Consider the following 22,009-nt stretch of genomic DNA (forward strand, 5'->3'; position numbering starts at 1 on the left):
CTATTCACTACCTGCGCGGTGCGAGAGTGGGAGGAGCTACACGCACTGACGTGCTTGTGACGCAAAGTACAGCCCGAGTGGGATTCATCGACGGAAGTCTATTCTACATACGGACGTTACGGCGGTGGCGCTTGGATGGGTCGCAGGGATCTTCCAGGTGCCTCGGGTCCGGACGCCGGTCATTGAGCGGAACGGAGGCAAGGAGGGACTCATAACAGGTACACTTTCATTTTGTGCCAAGGAAACCTCTTTCAGGAACCATAGAACCCAGCGGCGACCTCGCGGGTCGTTACCTCTCCCAGTACGGGAAGCCGCGGTGTCCTCTCCAAACTACACTCCGGCAGGTCCTGTGCTGGCAGTGATACCAAAGAGTTTTGCCCTCCCCCGCTTGGTTGGAGCAAGTCGGTGTGGACAGGGTCCATCGAAGCGACACTGTGTAGGTGATCTGGCAAGACATTTGTCACGGGCGCTTTCGTAGGTGCTCCTGCCGGTTACGGTTTCGGTCGTAAAGGGATCTCGGAGCATGCGACTTATACTGCGACCTTAGTAATTCAGCATGGGTTTCTTTTTAGTCAGACTAAAAAGAGTTTTCAGTATAAAGCGCCCTCTTGACAGTGGATTTTTAGGTTAATTTCTGATACTTGAACTCCGATTGTGTGAGGCATGATTTCTGTTAAACACCACGACAGTTACTTCAAAAACCCTTTAACTTGCATTACACCCATGAATATAATTAACCTAAAAGTTAAAACAAAAACTAGAGATGGTCTTGGATAATATCTTTGTATGTCGTCAGGGCATCGATTAAATCAATAACGATAGTAGACTGACACTGATGCCAGCGTTTGAAAAAACGAATGAGAAACTGTGGCTAGAAAGATGCTCGAATGATATTTGCCCTGAAATATCGCGTTTCGTGGGTACATTGAGAGAGAGCAAAAATAATGGCATGTCTGGCTAAGAGTGTGTGATTGCTAAATGTAGTAGACTTAACTGACTGCAGTATGAGGAAGTAAGTGTCCCACTGTCTTTTATACTCCATTTAAAAGAACAAGGGCCCATAACATGAATAGTATTTGGCACCTCTATTGTGATACATTGTTTATTAAATAAGTGCCTCATAAATGGCTTGTTATGCACTCGTACGTGCAGACGCCACCGTTTAAACCTAGCACATTTAACTGATTTTTGTCCGGCTAGTAGCAGTTTGCATGCTGGGATTTGTAGTTCCACATTTATGACCAAAAATATTGGAATTATGTGATTCTGCATCAGCAGTGTTTTCCAGATAATTACGGATTTGCGGCGTTTGCCACATAATCGGTCGGCAGGACAAACTACAGATTTTTATTTTTTATTTTCTAGCTAGTCGGAGGCCCTGTGCAAAAGTTAACTGGCCAGTCCCTTTTCGTTTACTTATTGCTGCATTTGGGTGTTAGATTGGTACTAATGCGGTGAAAAAATTGCCAAGACAGTGTTACCCTGTGTAAAATGGCAAAACGAAGTAATACTATTAAAAAGATGAGCACACTTTTTGCCTTTTACTGTCGCATTATTTAGTCAGCTTTGCCACATAATGTGGTCCTCCCTTACTGCATAGTTAAATTGGCCTTGCTTGGGACAACAGGGAGCATAGGCCCTCAGCACTCCAAAAACGTGTGTAAGTGGCACAATGGTGACCTGGGAAGCTTAGATATACAGTGCACGATCCATTTATCATAAACATTTAAATTACTGTTTCGGTAAAGGGAGTAGCCAGAAAATTAAAATAGCCCCCACTTTGAACCAAAGCACGGACACCACCAAGCAGGCAAAGCAAGTGAGCCAAACGCTCCCTACAGCAACTTCCTTGTCACTTCCATCCATGAATATATCCTTTCATTTTTTCACCTCTAGCCACTAGCTGATACCCACTATTTCACCTTTACAACCTGTCATCCATTCATTCTTTCACCACTCATTCCATCCGTCTGCTCTGCCATCCATCGATCCAACCACTCTGTCATCTATCCACTTAGCCATCAATTCAACCATATACTCTATCTATCCACTCTGCCAGCCATTCATCCAGACAGTCTGCCATCCGTCCCTGCATTCTGCCACCCATAATGCCACCCATCCATTCATCCACTCTGCCATCCATACACCTACCCACTCTCTATTATCTTTCAGGTGCCATCCATCCACTTTGTCCTTCAGCCATACATTTGTCAACTCTGCCGTCCATCCATCCTCTCTTCCATGACCGTTCACTCCTCTTTTCACTCACGCATCCATTCATTTTATTTGCCATCCTCTCTCACCTGTCCATCCACCTATAAACCCACCTCTTTAGTGTGACATTCTTTTACCTGGCCATCCACATGTCCATTCACATCCATCCTTTTACTCTGCCATTCTTTCACCTGGCCATCCACTATTCATAGATTCCTTTACTCAGCCGTCCTTTCACTTGCCCATTCACCTATTTATCCACCCCCTTGACTCTGCCATCCTGTCACCTGTTTATCGACCCATACTTTAACTCATACGTCCATGGCTTTATTCTTCCATCCTTTCACCCGTCTATCCACCTAACCATTCACGCACCCATCCACCCACCCATTCCTTTACTTTGCCATCCTTTCACCTGTCCATCCTTCTGTTATTCACTCATCCTTTCACGCACTCATTCATCTGCGCATCCATTTACCCATAGTTCATATTTTACACCAATCCTTCAAATATTCCTTCTTTGTTTTCCTGTACTCAGCTGTCGTTTTTCTTTGCTCCTGCTTGCTCCCTGTTGACGTTGTATTCCAGCGTTAAGGATTAGCTTCTGTCTGCCGAGTTGCAGACAGAAGAGCCCATAAAGAATTCCCATACTCGCTGTAGGTGCTAAAGCGGTGGTCATTGCGCCCCTGTTGTTGGTAAGCGTTACCAAATAGGCCCGGAAACGTTGAAACAAACTGGATGGAAAATACAAAGTAAATGAGACCACAACCTGTTTTTAGTACTGAAATTCCCCTACAATATTAGTTGATCGGGACCAACCTTAAATGCGAATCAGTCTTAGTCCTGCCCCCAGACAAGCACAGCCATGGTTGAACTGGAACGCCATTTACACGTGTACTCAATCATATCTAAGGTCTGCCTACGTCTGGTTTGCATACAGGTGGTCTCTGCCTGTGATGGCGCCCAGTGCCTTGCAGTTAGTAGGCCACATACAAGGAGTCTCCAGCGCAATGAGTCAAGTCAACGAGAATACACAAACTGGTCAGAAGCGGACACCCAGGTTTCCAAGAGCAAGAGAGACTTTATAAATGTTAGAATGTAGTGTACGAAAGCTGGTAGCATATTATGTGTCATGATCTACCTTAAGTGATGACCTGGGTACACCAGTCTACTTTAATGGATATTTACACTTTTAAGCTTTAGCTGATTTACTCTGTATCACGAATATCTAGGGCAAGCTGAGACCTGTATTGTACGTACTCGGTATCCTGGACCTTTTCTGTACCTCTTGTTGGATCTCGGACTGAATGTTACAATAGCTGAGACAAAGAGATGGTAGCCAAATCAAGATTACACAGTGAACCCTAATAGGTAAACTGGCATTGAGCGCTCACTGGTTTTGGAGCGTGTCTTATTTTTCTTGGACTACTCATCTTTCAAACTCGAAAGCAACACTCAACGCTACAATTTATAGGCATACCCTACACCACTCACCTCTGAGAGCTCATAATTGGGTTTTCATAAAGTATGCAACAGCACTCTATACCCAACATTAACACCATCCTCCATCGTTTTAGTCTCACTTGCAAATGGTCATACTTAGACAGGACTTGTTCATGGTCATGCCAGTCTCGCCAACACCAAAGTCAAAGTGTTGGGCAAGCGCTGCTAAAACAATCGTACTGTTATGCATCACGACAAATGCACCCTAGGGGGACACACAGCATAACACCTCAAACGCACAACACTTCCTTACTGGATAATGAAGTGGATTGTACATGCACATAAAACGTACAGTATATTCTCTCCTATCAAACGCGCTTAACTTTCACAATAACTTGCACAAACGATTTTAGAATTTACGCCAACCAACTAAATGCCACACGAAGAACCAGAAAATAGCTATTTTTTCAATATGATAATTGGCATTTTATTTACAGAAGCGCTTGAAAAGGCACCCAGATAAATAATGCGCTATGGTGCTATAAAGATGGCTGTTAGCACAATACAAATGCACAAAGCAAGAGTACTTCCAAATATGTGTGTAAGCTGCACGTGTTGGAACCGAAGGTGTTGGCTGAGTATTTATCAATGAAACCAGTTTGTCACATGCGTTGAACAAGGGAGCGCATGTTTCGTCTTGTTCGCCATGATGTAGTTAATGCCGCTTGGCTAGTGACGCTCGAGTGATATTACCCCTTATCAGTTTTGTGTTATGGTCCAAAATATTGGTATAGCACAGCAGGCAACTGTTACAATACAAGCCATGTAGCATTTGAGCCATAACCGTATGCCCCAGGTATTGGGGGCGGTTTCTGGTCGTGCCAGCCTTTCACCAAACTGACGTGAGCTCGCACCTCACCCTCCTTGCAAGGAGCACGCCCCACTGCGTTGTTTCGCGCCTTTCTTTCAAATGTGATCGAGATTCCACGCTTTTTGGTATCCAGTGTGTCTGTCCCTGTGAATCCTATCTCGGAGCACCTTGTCTGTCGGTTTAAGTTTCTTTTCCCAGCGGCATCTTCCACAGAAGCAGTGGGTTGAGCAATGTTTCCGTCAGCTTGTGCGGCTGTGTTGTTTTCCACATGGGCTGTCAGTGGGTACTGGTATACATATTTGGGCTAAGTTGGTAAGTGGTCGTGCGTCCTATTTTCAGTAGAACTCTTTCGAAATGGAAAGGCACTAAAACGTTGCCTTTTATGCAGTGTTTACCGCTAGCACGTTAGTCAACAAATTCCGAAACTTATATATCCAAAAGAATTACAAAATAAAGGTAAGTTAACGATCCGAATTCCATAAAAAACTTTTCACAATGAAGGAAGGGGATTCTGAAGCGGTGTCATGACATTGCTCATTAACAGTATTCTAGGTGTTTAGTAACTATCATGCATCTCTGATGGGTACATGTGCGGTATGAATTGCAGTTGTCCTGGGTTTTATTTTTATTTTCTGTTGCGGAAGTATTATATTTTAACATTTATATAGCGCTTACTACCCCTATTTGGGGCACTGAAGCGCTTACTTTAGTGTGTACATGCCATGGATGGTGTGTATCTTGGAGTTTGTTGTCTGTTTTTTTGATCCTGTGTTGGAGGTGTTTCCAGCATGTGTTGTATGGACACTGTGTGGTGGGCTTATCGTGTCATTGGATGCAGCGCTTAGCGTGATGGCTGAAGAGTCATGAGAGATGCACATTTTTATGAGGCTCAAGTAGAAAATACCACTCCATGTACTCGAAGGTGTACCTCGGCTGACGACCGTGTGCATTATCAACTTGTGTGTGCATTATCGACTATCAGAGTTTCCGAATCTCAAAAATCTACTTATGAAAAGACCAGCGAGTGACAGCAGTAAGCATGTTTTTCAAGGGAAGTTTAACGAGTGAGTTACAAATGAAGTGTGTTCGTGGATTCTGCAGTACGCGAGAACGTGGTTGAATTGTTCGAGTGAGGTATTCCTTTTTTGCTGTAATTTTCTACATGTATTTTTTTTTCTTTAGTTTTTCAAATTATATCATTTCTAAGGGTGTTTTGATGGATAATGGGAAGTGTTTCAAAATCTTCTCCGAGTATTTCAGAAGTTCTTAGAATATTGCATCAGAATGAAGCATCTCGCATCTGATGTTCTCCTTCCTTAGTCCGGCTTCAGAGAGCATGTAAATGGGATGCTGCTGTTGTGTCTGCAGGTGGACCACTGCGCATAGAGCTTGCTGCATTCAGAAGCCATTGGATTATTCTCCGCTTTCGACCATGCGGATGTGCGGTACGTGTCCTTTTTTTTGATCTCGGAAAGAAAACTACAGATTGTCACTGCAACAGGAAGTTGAATCATAAACTCTTGTAAAGTTCTCTTCCACCTCATTTTTCCTCTTTATTGTGAAAATGAAAAATCTCAACACTGTTCCTTGGTGGCTCCTGCAGCATAACATATGTAATGTGGTTGCTGGCAGTAGAATGGCATATATCTGCTAGTGGTGATTGTTCGTGCCGTCTAGCGCTGTGCCATCCAAGGTGTATTGGATGTCGTGTGTATAGAGATTAGAGTCAAGGTGGCAGAATGTGCATGACATAGCTCCATGTGGTAGCTTGATTAATGCAGTGGGACCCACAATTACTTTTTAGGTCGAGGATATCAGCACACAAGCGTTCCCTTTCTGACGTGAGGATATATCTATGTGGGCTTTTAACCACGCCCACCTCACGCCCATTGCTTTCTCTCATTCATGGGCTTGTCTTTGCCCTTCAAAATTGCTTTGATATTGGTAAATGCTTTACGTTTGCCCCTCCTTGGGGCAGTTTTACCACCACCTTGGCCATCAACCCTGTTACATAGACAATTGCACTTTTGCCAATACGTTTGACTGAGAGCAAACTTCTTTTTCCTTTTGTGTGTCTCCTTCACGCTCCTGGCTGCCGTGGCGCTTTGAATCGTCTAACTTATGTCAACTGTTTTACCTTTCATTTTCAATTTATGTGGCAATAAACATCCTTTTAGGAATTTACAACGCTAATAGGTCTAACTTGAGCAAACGCGAGATCCATTGCATTGCAACTGCTTGTTATTTTTGTAAGACATTTGTCTCCTTTAAGGTCTGGCATTAGCCAAAGCTTTAAGATTTTTCTAAAAATTATAGGGATACTATGCTAATAGGGGATTCCAAACAGTTCTCTTCATCCAGTGATATGTTCTTGTCATTCATATTTTTCGTCCTCCCTCTATAGCATACAACATCAGGTAATGAGGCAGCCCACTTCTGCCATTGGCTAGCTTCACCATAAGTTATGGGACTCTGACTTTTCTGTCAGGAGAAGCACATCCAAACACAAAGTAAGCAGTTTCCTTTAGTGTCGGACTACTATGGCAGTGTACTTTTTCCGCACCAAAAATATATTTTTGCTTTTAGCGTGTGTGTTTGTGAATGCATGTATGCGTATTCACCAAAACCTGTTACCTGCACCATAAACAAGACTCCAGCACAACAGGGTGCATGCCGATACAGGATCTTTATTCTGCCCAAGATAACCAGTGGGTGTATGGATGGAGATGTATATTCAGTTTGCCAGCCCCCTCAACAACAACCTTTGCCAAAAACAAGCATCCTCAAACCATAAGGCTGGCTCTCAGTGCCAGACCTACTGGCGTTAGTGTCCTAGAAATTGGGGTGAGTGACTTGGTCTGGCGCTCACATTCTGTCCCTGACTAACCGTTAGTCAAATCTGCTGCCTTAAGAATGATGTTTTTCGTAATTTAAGTGACTTCAGAATGATGGGGCCTTTCTCATTGAAGAGCCTTCTGCATGGCAGGACCCTGATAAAAAAGACTGTAGTCCCTCTAGCTATCGCTCCGAATTGGTTTACTCCATACAGTACGCTGGCTCTGGTTGTATGGTTTGCAAAGGTATTCTTGGCTCACCCTTTGCTGCTCAGGAAGTTGAATTCGATGCAAAAATCTTTACGTTTATTAATTTGAATGTAAAGCGTTGGTGGCAGCTGTTCAGAGTTTAGTTTAGGTTTTCCTCGTTGCTTTTAAAAAAGTTTTTCGGGTAGATTGTGTAGATCACCAGGAGCAATAGCAATAAACGCTTTCTAACCTTTTGCGGTGGTAGCTGGTACCTAACTAATTTCATCTATTATTTTACCTGAAGCTTTACAACGTATGCTTTTTCCTGCCCTATCACTGATGCTGGCGAGAGCGTTGTATTTGGTGCAGATGACGGTAGCGTTAAAAAGCAGAACTCCGCTTTTTTGCCATTGCACTCTACACAAAGAATGTAGACGCCGCAGCAGCGAATTAATACCAAAAGAAATTGAGACTGTTAATTTATTATACCAGTCGTGGAAGCAAAGTAGCAGTGTAGTGGGGTTGCCAGGAGACAGTTTCCCTGGTAGCTATGGGCATCTGATGCTTTCCCTGTTACCTTCCTCAACGAAATAGCAATGGAAAATGCCGGAAACAGGTTGGCTGAAACTAGGTCAGTGATGGTATCTTGGAATATAGGCATAGGTGGCATGATGCATTATAACTGGGATCTTTTAAACTAAATCTTTTTTTGGGCTGGCTACACAGTGCAGCTGCTGAGAGTAGCTCTTTAAACTATACATAGTGGCCTTTTTTGAGTATTTTTTTCTGCTATAGTCTGCTTGCTGAATCATCCACCTTGTAGAACGTGATCTCATTGAAAAGCACGAACTACTACTTCACATTTGAAAAGTACACTGGCCCATCGCACCTTTTGTCTCATTTATTTGTCTTGCTCCTATTTGCATTTTATACAGAAATCGCTTTTTTGGCTTGTTTTTTTCCTCCAGCGTTGGGAAAGGCTATGTCTGACTTTAACGAGTGGAACTTCATTTGTACATGCAAACAGCATTTGTGAATGCATATGTTTGCATGATTTGGTCATAAAGCCAGGCTATTCCATCTTGGACATGTTGTATCTTGACCATCCATTGGCAAGGTAGTCAATCTTACATCATGCTAGTGTGCAGGCTCCACTAGAGGACAGGCAGTGACTGTCTAACTTTTGCATTTCTTCCCGGTTAATCCGCAGTCATTTGTGGGAAAAATTATCAACACTTCTATGCTTCTGCAACTTAAAATGATGGCCTGGTCAAGCATCTGTGTTTTGTAACACTTAACTAGTGGAGACCTCGTTTGATTGTGGGTAAACATTTGATGCACAGCTATCCGTTTTCCACAAATGGATAATTTGAGCCTAAAAGCTCGTAGCCAGGAGGTGGAAAATGTGCACAGTGGTGCATGGAGTATATTTTGATTTTCTTATGAACTAATCCATCCAAGTGCCGCCACCACCTCCTGTTAAAAAGCCAAACTAGGAGCTTTTGAATCCCAGATAGCCATTTCTTACACGACGTGTATGTGTAGGTGACAGGCACGGGGATCATGACCAGCAATTCTAATTTGTAGGCCTTTTATGTTTTTAGATCTTGCCGGTGTAAAGTAGGTTCTGCTCCCCTTACCACCAACACAATTGTATAACATACACTCTCCTTCTGGATGCTCTTAACAGGCATGATACTTGCAGACCACACACAGGTTTATTCTCAGTTGAGAAAAGTGGATTCTAACATTGTACCTAAAAAGGCGTAGTCCTTCAAAGCCATAGTAATGACAGAAGAGTGCTATGTACAAAAATAAAGTATTCTGAATCGCTAGTGGCAGGTCTGTAAATTCCCAAAGCCGCCTTTATTGGCTTTTGTGCTGTTAAAGTGGGGAAGAGCTTTTTATTTAAAATGTTAGTTTATCCACGTTTTATTATTGAACGGGCAGCAACTGGACTTAAGTTTCCACAAAGATTTGAAGCAATAATTATAAAACTACAAAGTTTATCTTGGTCAGTGTACCATAATGTAGATTGGCGTCATTCTGTAGTTTTGGTAGTAGGGTATCGAGCACTAGTCCTTTGTTGTGTATGTTCCCAGAAGCTCGTCTTGCATGATGACCTACTCTGTGACCTTCACATTTCCACAATGTTCCTTCTGTCGAGTAACAGTTGTGCAGTCATGAGTTCGTAGTACATAGTATGTTCTAGGTCACTGTATTTTTCTTTTTATTACATATTTAATGGTTAGTCCGTGCATTATCTTTTGTGCCTTGGCCCGTTTTTTGTGTCTACAAGGACATTGCAGAACGTGCATGACCTTTACAGGCCGTACAGTTAACGGGATGGTATGTTGAGCTTTGAATCTCCGCAGACCTGTGCATGATGCCTCACTATAAACCAAAATCAACCCTGGCTAAAATGTTTAAGCCAAACCCAAGCTGCAAGAGATCGTTACTGCAATGTAGGCATGGGTCTGTGGATGGGTCAGTGCAGTTACACTAGTGTGCAGCCCTCTGGGACAATGCCAGAGAGGCACAGTGACCAGCCCGCCGTTCGACCTCGCAACCTGCATACCGGATAGAGTGCATGTAGGTATTGGAGTGGAGCTGCCGTCTTTGGAACAGGGTACCCAGGTTCGAGGCTGGCATCGGCTGAATATCCTGTGATTCTGGGCAAACCAAATATACCCGGGGCTGAACAGAAATAAATGTGCCCCTGTTTGAGGTAACTGGCACTCATGTAAAGCGCTCAGATACCTTCGGGTCGAGTTTGCGATGTATAAAAGTGCAAAAGGGTTGGGGGCAGAAAGATGTGCTTTGGGTGAATGTCATTGTGTGGGTGTTGTCGAGGCGTCCCATATGGCCATAGAACAGGAATACGCACTTGTCCATGATCCTCCTGGCAGCTGTGGGGGTTTCTTGAGATACTGGTTAGTCAGACAACGGATTTGTCATCCCTTCTTGGCGTAAGAAAAAAGAGGAGCGCGTTTGGGTGGAGCAGTCTCAGCCTGATTCAGCAGCGTGCATCGAAAACGCTTCCCCACCCCCGTCTTTCGCCCCCTCAGCAGCTCCCGAGGGAGGAGGGGGGCGCGCTTCTGAACTGGACAAGTTCACAAAACCCGCTTTTAACTGTTGATTCATCCTCGGTGCCGCCTACGCCGACGTTGCTGCTCACGACATCTGCGGGGTTTAGATTCTCCACGTTCGGATTCCCGTGAACTACTCAAATAACAAAGCCGTGACAGCCTTGTGTGATCCTTTTCAGGTTGCGGCGTAAGATTCAACAGTCTTCGTTTATTCATAAAACCGAGACTAAATGTGAATATACATACCGCGATAAGATGGATACAAAATAACATAAAACCGAGAGCCCTGCTCATAGCAGCAAGTTAGCTCTACACTTCGCTGACAGCTATGTCCAGGCCACAAGTCATTCCGTGTGAGCTAGAATAGTGGTGGCCTTGGCAGGGAATATGTTCCGTCACCCTCACACGCCCCATCAGTCCAGAACTCTCGCGTAGAACTCTCATGAACAGCCCTGAACACACCAGCTCAACCCTCTGTTCACCTCACCTTAATGGTAGGGGGTCTCCGTCATTACAAAATAAAGTCAGATTAAGCTACTTGGTTGTGCTATGGGGTTGGTATACAACGTGTGCTTTGTGTATACACTACAGATTTCGGAATATTCTAAAATTATCTTTAAATCCTTTGCATTTTGAAAAAAACGCTCTCTTCCTGTTAAAATGTTATTTCGCCAATGTGAATTTTTAAAGGGAGGCACGTTTGGAAACGAATAGAACTGCAGATTAAAACGCATGATTCCCACTGGTTTGTGCAAAACAGCTGCCAAGTTAGCACAGCGCAGCATTGATGGGTACGGGGAACCCGTAGCCACTCAGTGATTCATGCTCTTTGGCATGACATACACGTGAGCTGGAGTTGGCAGGGCCGGGTTCCTGGCGCTGTTTCTGTGGACTGTTGGTATAGGATTTATGTGCCCATGCCTGCAGACATCAGGTGCGGCCTAGTGCATGGTTTGTCAGACCTGACATTGACGTTGTACAACTACTCATTTAGTAACTCAAGTTTGCCATTCTTGTGAGAGACTCTTTCTACTTGCTACATTAGGCTGGACATAATTGATCAGGCCTAGCGGCTGACAGGGCTTTGTATGGAGTCATGGATTTGGGGTACCCTGTTCTAGTTAACAGACTGTCGAATCTGGAGCTTTAAGATGGCGATCTCTAATCCCAGAGTCACACTTAATCAAACTCATTTCAGTGATCTTGGAGACTTCATAAGCTTTAAGACTACACGGCACGTGATGCCTAATTTGTCTCCATCTCGTTTCACCCTATGGAACCAGGGAAGATTTCCCTTTTGGAACTATAACCACATTTGTTTTACGTGCTTTTTTTGTCCCTTGAGGAGCCTTATTTTAATTGTCTCGATTTCCTTACTACTCTGGGGTATGGGGTTCTGAAACCCCGGGTCTATGCACAGGGCGGCATCTCGGTTTTGGAGACTGTCAGCTCCACAGAGGGAAAAAAAGCATGGCTCGGTGGAGATCAGGACAGCCAGCCCACGAGCACGCCCCGAGAAGACTCATTTTATCCACAATTTCCATATGGTAAAATGTTCTACTCACTGCTGTCCGCCGTTAGCCTAGCTTTTATAAGGCAGTTGCTTTACACTTTAGGTTAAGTCACAAGCACTTGACCCCCACGCCCCTAAAACGGCAGCTAAACCTAGCTATGCCCCTTCCACAAGAGCTCTCTCCACATGACCTTTGGCCGCATACATATTGTTCCGACTTCCTAAACAACTCAAGGCCTGGCTATTCTAACTGTCCCCCTGACAATGGCTGTTGAGTGTTTTGTCCGCGAGCGATGTGAAGCACCATTTGGGCAGCCATATGCTTTATTAATAGTTAAAATAGAAATCGAGCCAAGAACTTGACATTCAGAGACCTAATACCCTCACTCTTTCAGCCACCTCGCTGTTGCTGTGAATGCAGTTGCAAATGATGTACCCTTTTTAGACACTAGAGATCCTTTAAATAATATCTAGAGTAAGACGGGTGCTGCAGCCACTCAGTAGCCAATATCATACCCTTTAATTGCAACTAGGAGGTCGTAAGCCCACTTTCAACATACTGGTGTTTTCACCTTTGTGATGTAGCGACACAAAGTCTGTGCTTCCACTTAAACCTCTGCAGATTCATTAGTCAAACATTGTGTTTTCGTTGTCTTCAAAACTAATTGAGATAATGAAATATGGTCACACATTAAACGGGTAATTCTTTTGAAGAAAACACATTTCTGAGGACAGCTGAAGCCATATGCAGCTATAGTATATTCTTCTGTTCTGCACACGCCCATGCAACCAACTCTTCCACAAGAGGAATAGTCATTTGTTGTATTAGTCATACATTTAACATTCACATTCTCCTTTCGTTGTTCTACCCCATGGCCTGGGACCACAATGTATGGTCTGTGTTGTGACCGAGGGCCGCACTGATGCCAACAAGGTGGCAGTAGGGAGTTCTGGTAGGTCTTGGATTGTGTAAAACGGTCGTAGGGGAAGCACAGCAACTACATCTAGTGGCTGAATTGCAAAATGTGAAACCAAAAAACCTGGGGTCAATCCCAGCTTGCCCCTTGACTAAACTGAGCGATCTTAGGTAGTTCTCAACCCCCCCCCCCCCCCCCCCCCCACTTAGCCTCCTTTTTCTTATCGTGGCATTTAAGAGGACCTCAAATTATATATACGTTAAGAATGTGTATTGTACAAAACCTTTTGCTGTGTTTGATTATTATGCTGCCCACATATATTAGCAACCATGGCCACCCGAATGATGCACATGACACCTGAGTTTCCTCTTAGTTCACTTTTGGCATGGCAGGGTGGGGTGGGAAAGCAGGAATGTTTCTAAATTTAAGTTTGAAAACTATCCTTTAAAAAATACCTCTCAATGCAGTAGTATGGTAAAACACTTAAATCAAAACAATGTTTTGAATTTTGGAGAAACCTAATACTATTTTTGCCCATTTGTACAAGATGCCTTTAAAATAAAGGTGTTTCTATAGTTAAGCAGTGCAGGAAACCACCTTAGTTACTTCATAACTTCAGTTAACCTGCAAATAAATCTTTGCCTGTTTACTTAACATTTTGTTCCTGAGTATTAGTGCTCAGCAAGTAAACAGCAGCCCCTGCTGCTGTTCGCCAGGGAGGCCGCATGTAAAGGTCAAGAGGGCCGCAAGCGCCCCCCCGGGCCCTACTTTCAATATCACTGTTCTAACCTATGAACCTTTTTCTCCCTCCCTTGTTTCATTGCAACCCTTCTTTGGGTTTTTGAATCCCTGTAAAGTGCTCTCTTTTCACTTTTTGTTCAGGCTACATTATATTCATTTCTTAAAATATGTCTTATGACTCAAGAGAGCCTTAAACTAACATAACCTTTTGTAACCATGTCGTACCCTAGTCATTTTGTGATGGCATTCCCAATACCTCATAGGAGCCAGCAATTTTGAAATAGCTTAATTGATTTAAAGAAACTTGAATCAGTAGCAGTGCGTGCGAAGACAACCCTCCTTCCCCTCCCCCGCCACATCCACCACCCCAAAAGGCCAGGCACATTGACAAGACAAACCTCTGTCAAATTTAGCCAGACTGTAGAATATATTTGTCTTTGTCATTGACATTGTATATCAACATTTTTATTTCCTTTTGCAGATTCATGTTGGCTAAAGGAGTGAAGCGCAAATTCAGTGAAGTAGATGGCAGAATGGATGGTGTGCCAGGGTCAGCAGGCGCCTGTACGAACTCGCTGGCTGCTGTGCAGTCCAACTCCTTGGTGAACATATCTCTGGTGAAACTGCACCAAAGTTTACGGCATGTGGAGCCCAACTTAAGACACTTGGTGCTAGTTGCCAATACCTTGCGTCGTCTTCAGGGGGATATGCAAGGGGAGCAAGGCAGTCGATCTGATCCAAAGAGTGATGTGACCACTTCCAGAATGGATAATTTGTCAGTTCCTGTGCAGTCAAGCTTACCTAGGGAGAAACCTGACACTACAGACCCTGGCAGGAAGCCGGCTATGGAGGATCAAGAGGAGAGTATACTTCTGTCAAACTTTGACACATCTTTATACTCCTCCATCTCCACTATCTTGGAGGACTTAAACCACATAGAGGGACTTTGCAGCTCGCCTCTCCAGATTGACGAAGACCAGCTTGGGTCTCTGAAAGCCAGTGCAATAAGTGTGAACGGACCACGTGAGGACTTAAGTCGCTCCTCACATGCTTTGGTTGGGCCCCTGGAACTGCTGAGCTCCACTAGCTACCTGGACGATAACCTAGAGGACATATTTGCAGACATTGACACTTCCATGTATGACTGTGACCCCTGGCCTGCCACAGGCTTGTTGAATTTCAGAGCCTTTTCAAACGCCGAAGATAGTTTTTCTACTGCTGGTCAGAATGGAAAACTGGAATTAACCGAACTTGATTATCTGATGGATGTACTTGTTGGAACTCAAACCTGCTGACACTGACAACCATAGGTCAATTAGGGACAGCAGTATTAAACATTGTGGTACATCTCTGAAAGTGAAACTATTCATACCACATGCGTGGTTTGTTTTTTAATTTATATTTTGTAGTTTAAGCACCAAGTGGCTAGTACAAAATTGCCTTGGCCGTTTTCAGTGTTGCTGGAGGCACTCTAGCCCTGCACTAGAAACACAGCCAGTGAATATTTAAGTGAATCATGAAAGAATGTAACTTATGCTCCAAGTGTGAATGAGAATTACATAGTAGCTGTATTAAGCACGATTGCACACGCATAGCAATACGGAACTCTGCTACAAGACTAGTGACATGGCAATTGTCAAACCACCAGTTTTTACCACCAATGTATGACACCATCAAGTGACCCAATATCGGTACACTGATTTTTCTAGAGCGTTTAAAAACACAATTGACTTCTCATTGCCCTCTGCTATGGTGAGTGCACTGTCTGGTCGTTGGGGGTAAGGAAAGAGTTCGTGGACTCCACTGAGAAGCTTGTCTCTTTTTATATTGGGGTGGGGCATGGGGGTATCGGCACATTCCCATTGGATATGCTGCAAACCCGATGACTGCTTCTGATTAGACGCTAATCTTCACACAAATGTTATGGTCAGGAAAAGTCACCTATGTGATTATAGCGCTCTTCCAAGATGTTTTTCACAGATACTGTAAAGGAGCAGATGTCTGTAACTGAATGTGAACATGGTTTAGCTATACATTGGGGCCTCTAAGCTGACCTTTTGTCTAATCAGAACCTCATAGTGCATCCCTTCTCTGAGACCTGCCCAGCAAGTTGAGCCTATTTGGAACGTCATGCAAAATCTGCCGGTAATACAATGTAGTGGTTACTATGCTTCCACTTGTTATTGCCGCGAACCCCACGGTTTCCCTGGAGAAAAAAGGTGTAATTGGCATGCAGTAATGGTTACTACTTATTTTGCACACCCATCAGTTTGCATCCGCTATTGCTGTGTTACTGCTAAATGCATGGATGGGGAAAGAAAGTTGTGTTATGAATAGGATACTGCACATGTATCCCTTTTGCCCCTTTTGAAATCTGTTTAACATGACAGTCTAATGGAGGCTGAGGAGTCTTTATTCTGCTTGTGCCACCAGACCACCATCAATACATGTGTGAATAAAATGATATGAAGCAGTGAGTTGTTCCCATGCAGTCTCGCCCATCAGGATCGGCCTTTGTTTCGCTGGCATGGAAATACGGTATAGAGAATATTGATATTGAAATGCCCATTTGTCAGACAGTTAGCATTAGTACATATTTCTTTTTAAATACCTGACACACACATCTTGCTTACAAAGGCTCTGTGCTCCCTAAAATGGTTGTAGATGAGTTGTAGGAAACTAGCAACGCATTGCTTGACAAGTGTGCACTGGTATTGGTGTAGCTCAAGAGCACAGTAGTTTGAAACGTGTGGCCTGTATCGGAACGTGACAAACCTAGTCTGATATATATATATATATATATATATATATATATATATATATATATATATATATCAATCAATTATATAATTATTATTTTTATTTTATTTTTCTTTCAGAGGGTACTAACTTGCCTGCACACCACAGGACCTTTTTTTACTCTACCTTCTTTCTGAATGTTCAGCTATTGCTAGACGTTTATCCCTGCCAGTAAGCAAGTGCTGACAAAAACAAAACTACATCATGGAAATTACTGCTTCATATATCCACTTCAGACTATTCTTGAATGAAGAAGACACATTGGCAGAGCATAAACTGTGATTAGCAGTTTGGACTCTTTCCCAGTGAGACCCAGTTTGTCATTGTTTTATGCATGATAACATGGACATCATTGACTTGCGTAATCGCAACGCATGGTGCTTATAAAGATTCCCAATATATAATGGTGTAATTCATGATATATTATGTGGTGTTATATGATGTGGGGTTTCAGCTGCTGGTGACAAAAGCCAATTCTTAAGTTAAAGAAAACAATAATTGTTGGTGCCCGACAATGACCTTAAGCCATTGACACAGATAAAAAAAAAAGTGTAAATATATGTACATATCTCTGAAATTCATATATTTTTAATATAACTTATTGAAGCTTGGTGATTCAAGAATGCCTTGTCTACATTTCAGAGCTGCTATATTATGAGGTTGCAGCATTGCTTCATTTTCCTCTAAGATTTCCTTATTTGATGTACATTTTAGATTAGTTATTCCTCCTGCAGTTTTGGATTATAAACTTTTTTGTGTCTAAGTGAAGTTGGCCACGTGTATTTTTTTTTTTTTTCCCGTTGATGATAATTTCGGATTTCTAATTATACCAGTATTTTATGAATGTTTGTCTTTACACAGTGTATTACGAAGGCACCTGTTTTGCCAGTGTCATGTTTTCTGTGATGAAGGCTGGCTCCTAATAAATCTGTAACTATTTGTATTGGAGCATCTACTTGCAGGCAAAAGCAAAGTTAAAGCCTCAAAACAATTAGGAAAGTCTTCCTTGAACTACCAAATGTGTTGAAATGTCATTACATTGGCAGATTGTGTGCTATATAAATGACCACATTACCAACAAACATAACAGCATATAAGCTGGAAAAGGGTTATCTATTACTCCATCCTCATTTCTCTATGCTCCGCTTCTCCGCAGGGAGACAGTTTCATTTGATCTTGTTGCCAGCTACCAACATTCTCCTGTAGAAGTTCTAACTATGGCCCAAGTTCTCGGACACTGGGAAAATTAAGGTGGGCGCAAGAAAGTGTTAAATTGTGTTTTGAAATATATTTTGTTCTGGGCATTTAATAAGACAACATGTGTAATGTCTGCTACCGACAACACACGCAGTGGAGTTTGCAGGTAATTTGACTGCAGATGCTGATTGGGCTGTTGGTTTAGTGTTAACTTAAATTCCTTTGCTTTTCCTCATGATTTTGTTGCAGCCAGATCTACTAAGTGTTCATACTGACGGTTAATTTCAAGATTAAATTCTATTGCTCCGCATCCTGCACAGATAGTATGCTGTATCTTTTTTTTTTTTTTAAATATTTTTGAAATATTTAATTGTCAGCTCACGGTCCCCTAACACCTGCCTATTCCAATTTACTGCTCCCACTTGAATTGCAAATTGTGGCTGGAGTGCAAGAGGAGGTCACGAAGTGAGAAGGATGTAGCATGTATTGCTTACAGAAGTTGATCTCATAGCAGAGAACATAATCTTCCAGGAATGGTCACTGTGCTTAGCATCTTCTTTGGAAAAAACAATATAGGAGTCGAGAGTCTGGGTATAAAAAAGCTCCTTGTACGTCAGTCCTCTGATAATTCAACTTTTTTTTACTACATTGACTTCCTGAAAGCATATTTAACCATTGTGTCCCTAATAATAATTGATTGTGTCCATTTGAGCCCTTTTCATAGTGCTATTCTAAAGCAATAAAAACATCCCACCCAATATGTTGGCCGGGGCCCAATATAAATACTGGACCTTTAAAACTCCCTTTACAGCATTACATTACTGCATGTATGGGTGTGTAGCCTTCCCCTTCTCTTAATGGTTATTCAAAACAGGTAGCACTACATTAGGAATGTGATACTGGGCTCCTACAGAATGGCAAGAATGTATCGTCCTATTGCCTGTATAATTTTTTAAACTGATAGGAATAGATACTTAACTTGATCTTAGCCAAAATGCCAAGAAGCGTTGCCTATATTGTTTTTAAGATGTCCAATCACCCTCTCTTCCATGGTCTGTATCAGCAGGGTGGTTACTGACCATTTTAATGTGAATTTATTTTCATCCATAATGGACAGTGCCTTTAGCATCTGTATACCAAACAACCCTGAGCAACCAATTATTACACTGGATTTTCCAGGCAGATCTTGCTATTGATAAATCCTTATAACAAAGGTTCAAGGAAGAAAGAGGGGGAAGTGCAAGGCCAAATCGAGTAGACTAAAAATAAAAAGGGGACAGACGATGGGTGGAGAAATATAGTAACTACATGCATGGGCTTGGTTGGTAGCAAATTGAGTTTATTTTCCCTTTTAATCGAGTTTAGGAAAGTTGCAACTTGGAAAATGGTCCGCAGTTTGGTTTTTTTTTTTTGGTTTTTTTTTTCGCCGTTAGTCCATATTTTGCAATTATTTGTTACTGGTGCAGTGCCCTTCAAAGAGTCACTCGAGTGAACTGCAAAGCTTTATCTTTAGGAAATGTTCCTCTGCAGCTTTTCAGGGCATAAGTTTGGGATGTTTCCTAGGCACTGTACACTTACCTCCTTTACAACTTCCTCTGGAAATGCATGCATGCTCCTTTCTCTTAGAACGTTTGTGGTTACTTGACAGGAGCAGCTGTGTTGACATTGGAGCGAACCAAATGCTCTGCAGTGAAGGCCTTCATCTATCATCTGAATTTTAATGTTTTGAGCTTTTACATTTCTGTTTGTTTGAATGCCAGTTACATATTTATCTCTTCTGAATATTTATAATTTAATAAAAGTGATTTATTAAATCATGAGCTGCCTGTTGCTTTTTCTTGTGGCTACACAATGGTTATACAGAAAACTCCAGTAAGTTTTCTGTTCAGACAATGTATGCAATAAAAAAAATATATATATATATATATATCTATCCCTATTTAAGTCTCGAAGAGGTGCAGGATATAAAACGTACGTTTCTAGGGTGCTGACAAAGAAAGGTTAAGCTTACTGGGAAGGGGGGGCCTTGATAATGTTGCCATTGCTAAGGCTAGCACTAAATTAATTCCATTCCCTACCTACTAAAGTATGATTGTGCCCTGTCCTTTGTGCAGTCTGAGGATCCTTGCTGTCAAATCTCCCTTGGGAGCCACAACATCAAGGACACTTTCTGAACAAAGGAGCAAATTGGAGCTGTAGTTGATTTTTGTGTTAGTCTGGGCTCTTCAAGATCAGATGGCTTTCTGCTCCCATCCTTTCCAATATAGATGTCAGTAAGCCAGAGTTGTGTGTTCATTGTGATATATGAAGTGGTCATCACAAAACCAGCATCAGAGGTCCTGTACTTTGCTGGATTTGCTCCTATCTGACAGGCCACACTCTGTTGGGCAGCCTGTTCCCCCTCCCCTTCACGTCTAATGCAGCCAACCTCATCTACGGAGTTCCACAAGGATCCTAACTCAGACCCACTCTGTTTAACGGGTACATGGCCCCACTTGCAAAAATCATCCAGGCATACAATTGAACATCATATCCTGTGCTGACACCAAGCTTATATTCTCTCTGACAAAATGCCAAATACCTGGACCTGTTTTTCCACCTGGAGGACAGAAGTTGCAAGACAGATGAAAAACAACTGCCTCAAGCTCAGCAGACAAGACCAAAGTAAGAATCTTCGGCAAAGACACCTCGCTGCAATACTCCACCTGTTGACCTGCCAAAATCATCCCCACACCGCTCCTGGCAACCAACACAAAGAACCTTTGAACAGTAATCAACAACCAACTCACCATGACCGGCTGAGTGAATGCAGTCTCCATTTCCTGCTTCCACACACTCATATGCTGAAGAAGATCTTCAAATGGCTCCCCATCAACACTATTGGAACTGTTACCCAAGCTCTCATCACCAGCAAGCTGACTACAGCAACACACTCTATGCTGGAATCAGAGTTTAACTGACCAGAAAACTCCAGACCGTACAAATCTTAGCTGCCAGACTCGCCCTCAATCTACCACCTGGCACTACAATCAGCCAGCAACTCAAAAAGCTCCACTGGCTCCCAATTCACAGTTGACCACTCTTCAGACTTCTCTGACACGCTTACAAAGCATTACACAACACTGGTCCCTCATACTTCTACAACAGCATAAACTTTCACAAACCTACCATATATCTTCTCTGCATAGACAGAATCCTGCTTGCTCCTTACCTGTCTCCCTTTTAACAGGACCAGAACCGGTGGGTGTGCTTTCTCCTATCTCGCTCCTAAAGCCTTGAATGGCCTGCCCCTGCACATTAGTTAGAGCCACCGGCTTAGACCTTGAATTCCAGGAGAAACTAAATACCTGGCTTTTCACCAAACCTTGACTGAGGATGAACTCGTACAGTTCCTCTGGGGGTGAGTTGTGCTCTACATAAATACAGATAACAGAATGTAGAGGCTTTATGAAAGAAAGAGTGCATTTGAAGAAAGACTGACAATGCCACAGTGAAGCACTTATTTTAACTTCTTTCTTTTAGGCGTTGCCTCATTCAGCATCTGCTCACCTCCCTTTTAAGTATGAAGACAGTCTTGCGTCCTGTTTTCACTGATAAAGTATAATTCTTTAAGCAACATTTTATGGTAACTATGGAATACGTAGTAATTAACACAAGTGAAAGATTTTAAGTGTAATAATCGTCTTTAAAGCAAGCCTTTTGACGGATAACCCGCTAATCCATAAAGCATGTCTTTTTGAGCATGTGTGTATTCTGGCGGCGAACTAAACGCCTGTTTTTGAAAGCCAACTCAATACAATCCGGGGGTGCGAATTCAACATTGTAGCCGGTCTCGTACTCCCATTTTGTGGGGCAATGTGTACAAGACTAGGTGGTTAGAGAAATTAATGCAGTGGGCCGTACTCCACAGCCATATTCGGGGCGCTGTGCCGACAATCAAAGAAGGAAGGCCGCGTCCATTGTGGCATCTGTGTTCTCCCAAGTCACTGCCGCAGGCCATTCATCCTCGCCCCTCCCCCATCGCTATAGAGCGCAGGCCGCGCCGGCGTCTTTCCCAACCAAGGCCAGTGCAGTGTGGAAACGGACATACCAGAAAATGCATGCGACGCCAAGCGTAAAGAAGGAAGACCGACAGACCGAAAATAACGCCCTATGAACTGCTCACTTATTTTGCCCCGTGAAGTGCTAAAAGCTTAAGTCTT

General features: G+C 42.9%; 1 protein-coding gene across 2 annotated transcripts; it reads left to right on the forward strand.

Annotated features, from left to right (window-relative positions):
- The first annotated feature begins 8 nt into the window (after nucleotides 1-8).
- On the forward strand, nucleotides 9-19,624 carry LOC138259463 (SERTA domain-containing protein 1-like). 2 transcript variants are annotated; one of them, XM_069207225.1, is made up of 3 exons: nucleotides 9-218; nucleotides 5,849-5,973; nucleotides 14,293-19,624. In XM_069207225.1, the coding sequence occupies exon 3, from the start codon at nucleotides 14,297-14,299 to the stop codon at nucleotides 15,104-15,106; it is 810 nt and encodes a 269-aa protein (XP_069063326.1). In that variant the 5' UTR covers nucleotides 9-218; nucleotides 5,849-5,973; nucleotides 14,293-14,296; the 3' UTR covers nucleotides 15,107-19,624. The 2 variants fall into 2 exon arrangements, with proteins under 2 accessions (XP_069063326.1, XP_069063325.1); XM_069207224.1 differs by lacking the exon at nucleotides 5,849-5,973 and having other exon boundaries at nucleotides 17-218.
- The last annotated feature ends 2,385 nt before the right edge of the window (nucleotides 19,625-22,009 follow it).

Source organism: Pleurodeles waltl, chromosome 9 (assembly GCF_031143425.1).
Source record: "Pleurodeles waltl isolate 20211129_DDA chromosome 9, aPleWal1.hap1.20221129, whole genome shotgun sequence".
NCBI classification, from domain to species: Eukaryota; Metazoa; Chordata; class Amphibia; order Caudata; family Salamandridae; genus Pleurodeles; species Pleurodeles waltl.

What these genes read in the sequence shown, in the direction of transcription:
- LOC138259463 (XM_069207225.1), top strand. Translation starts at nt 14,297, where the DNA reads ATGTTGGCTAAAGGAGTGAAGCGCAAATTCAGTGAAGTAGATGGCAGA.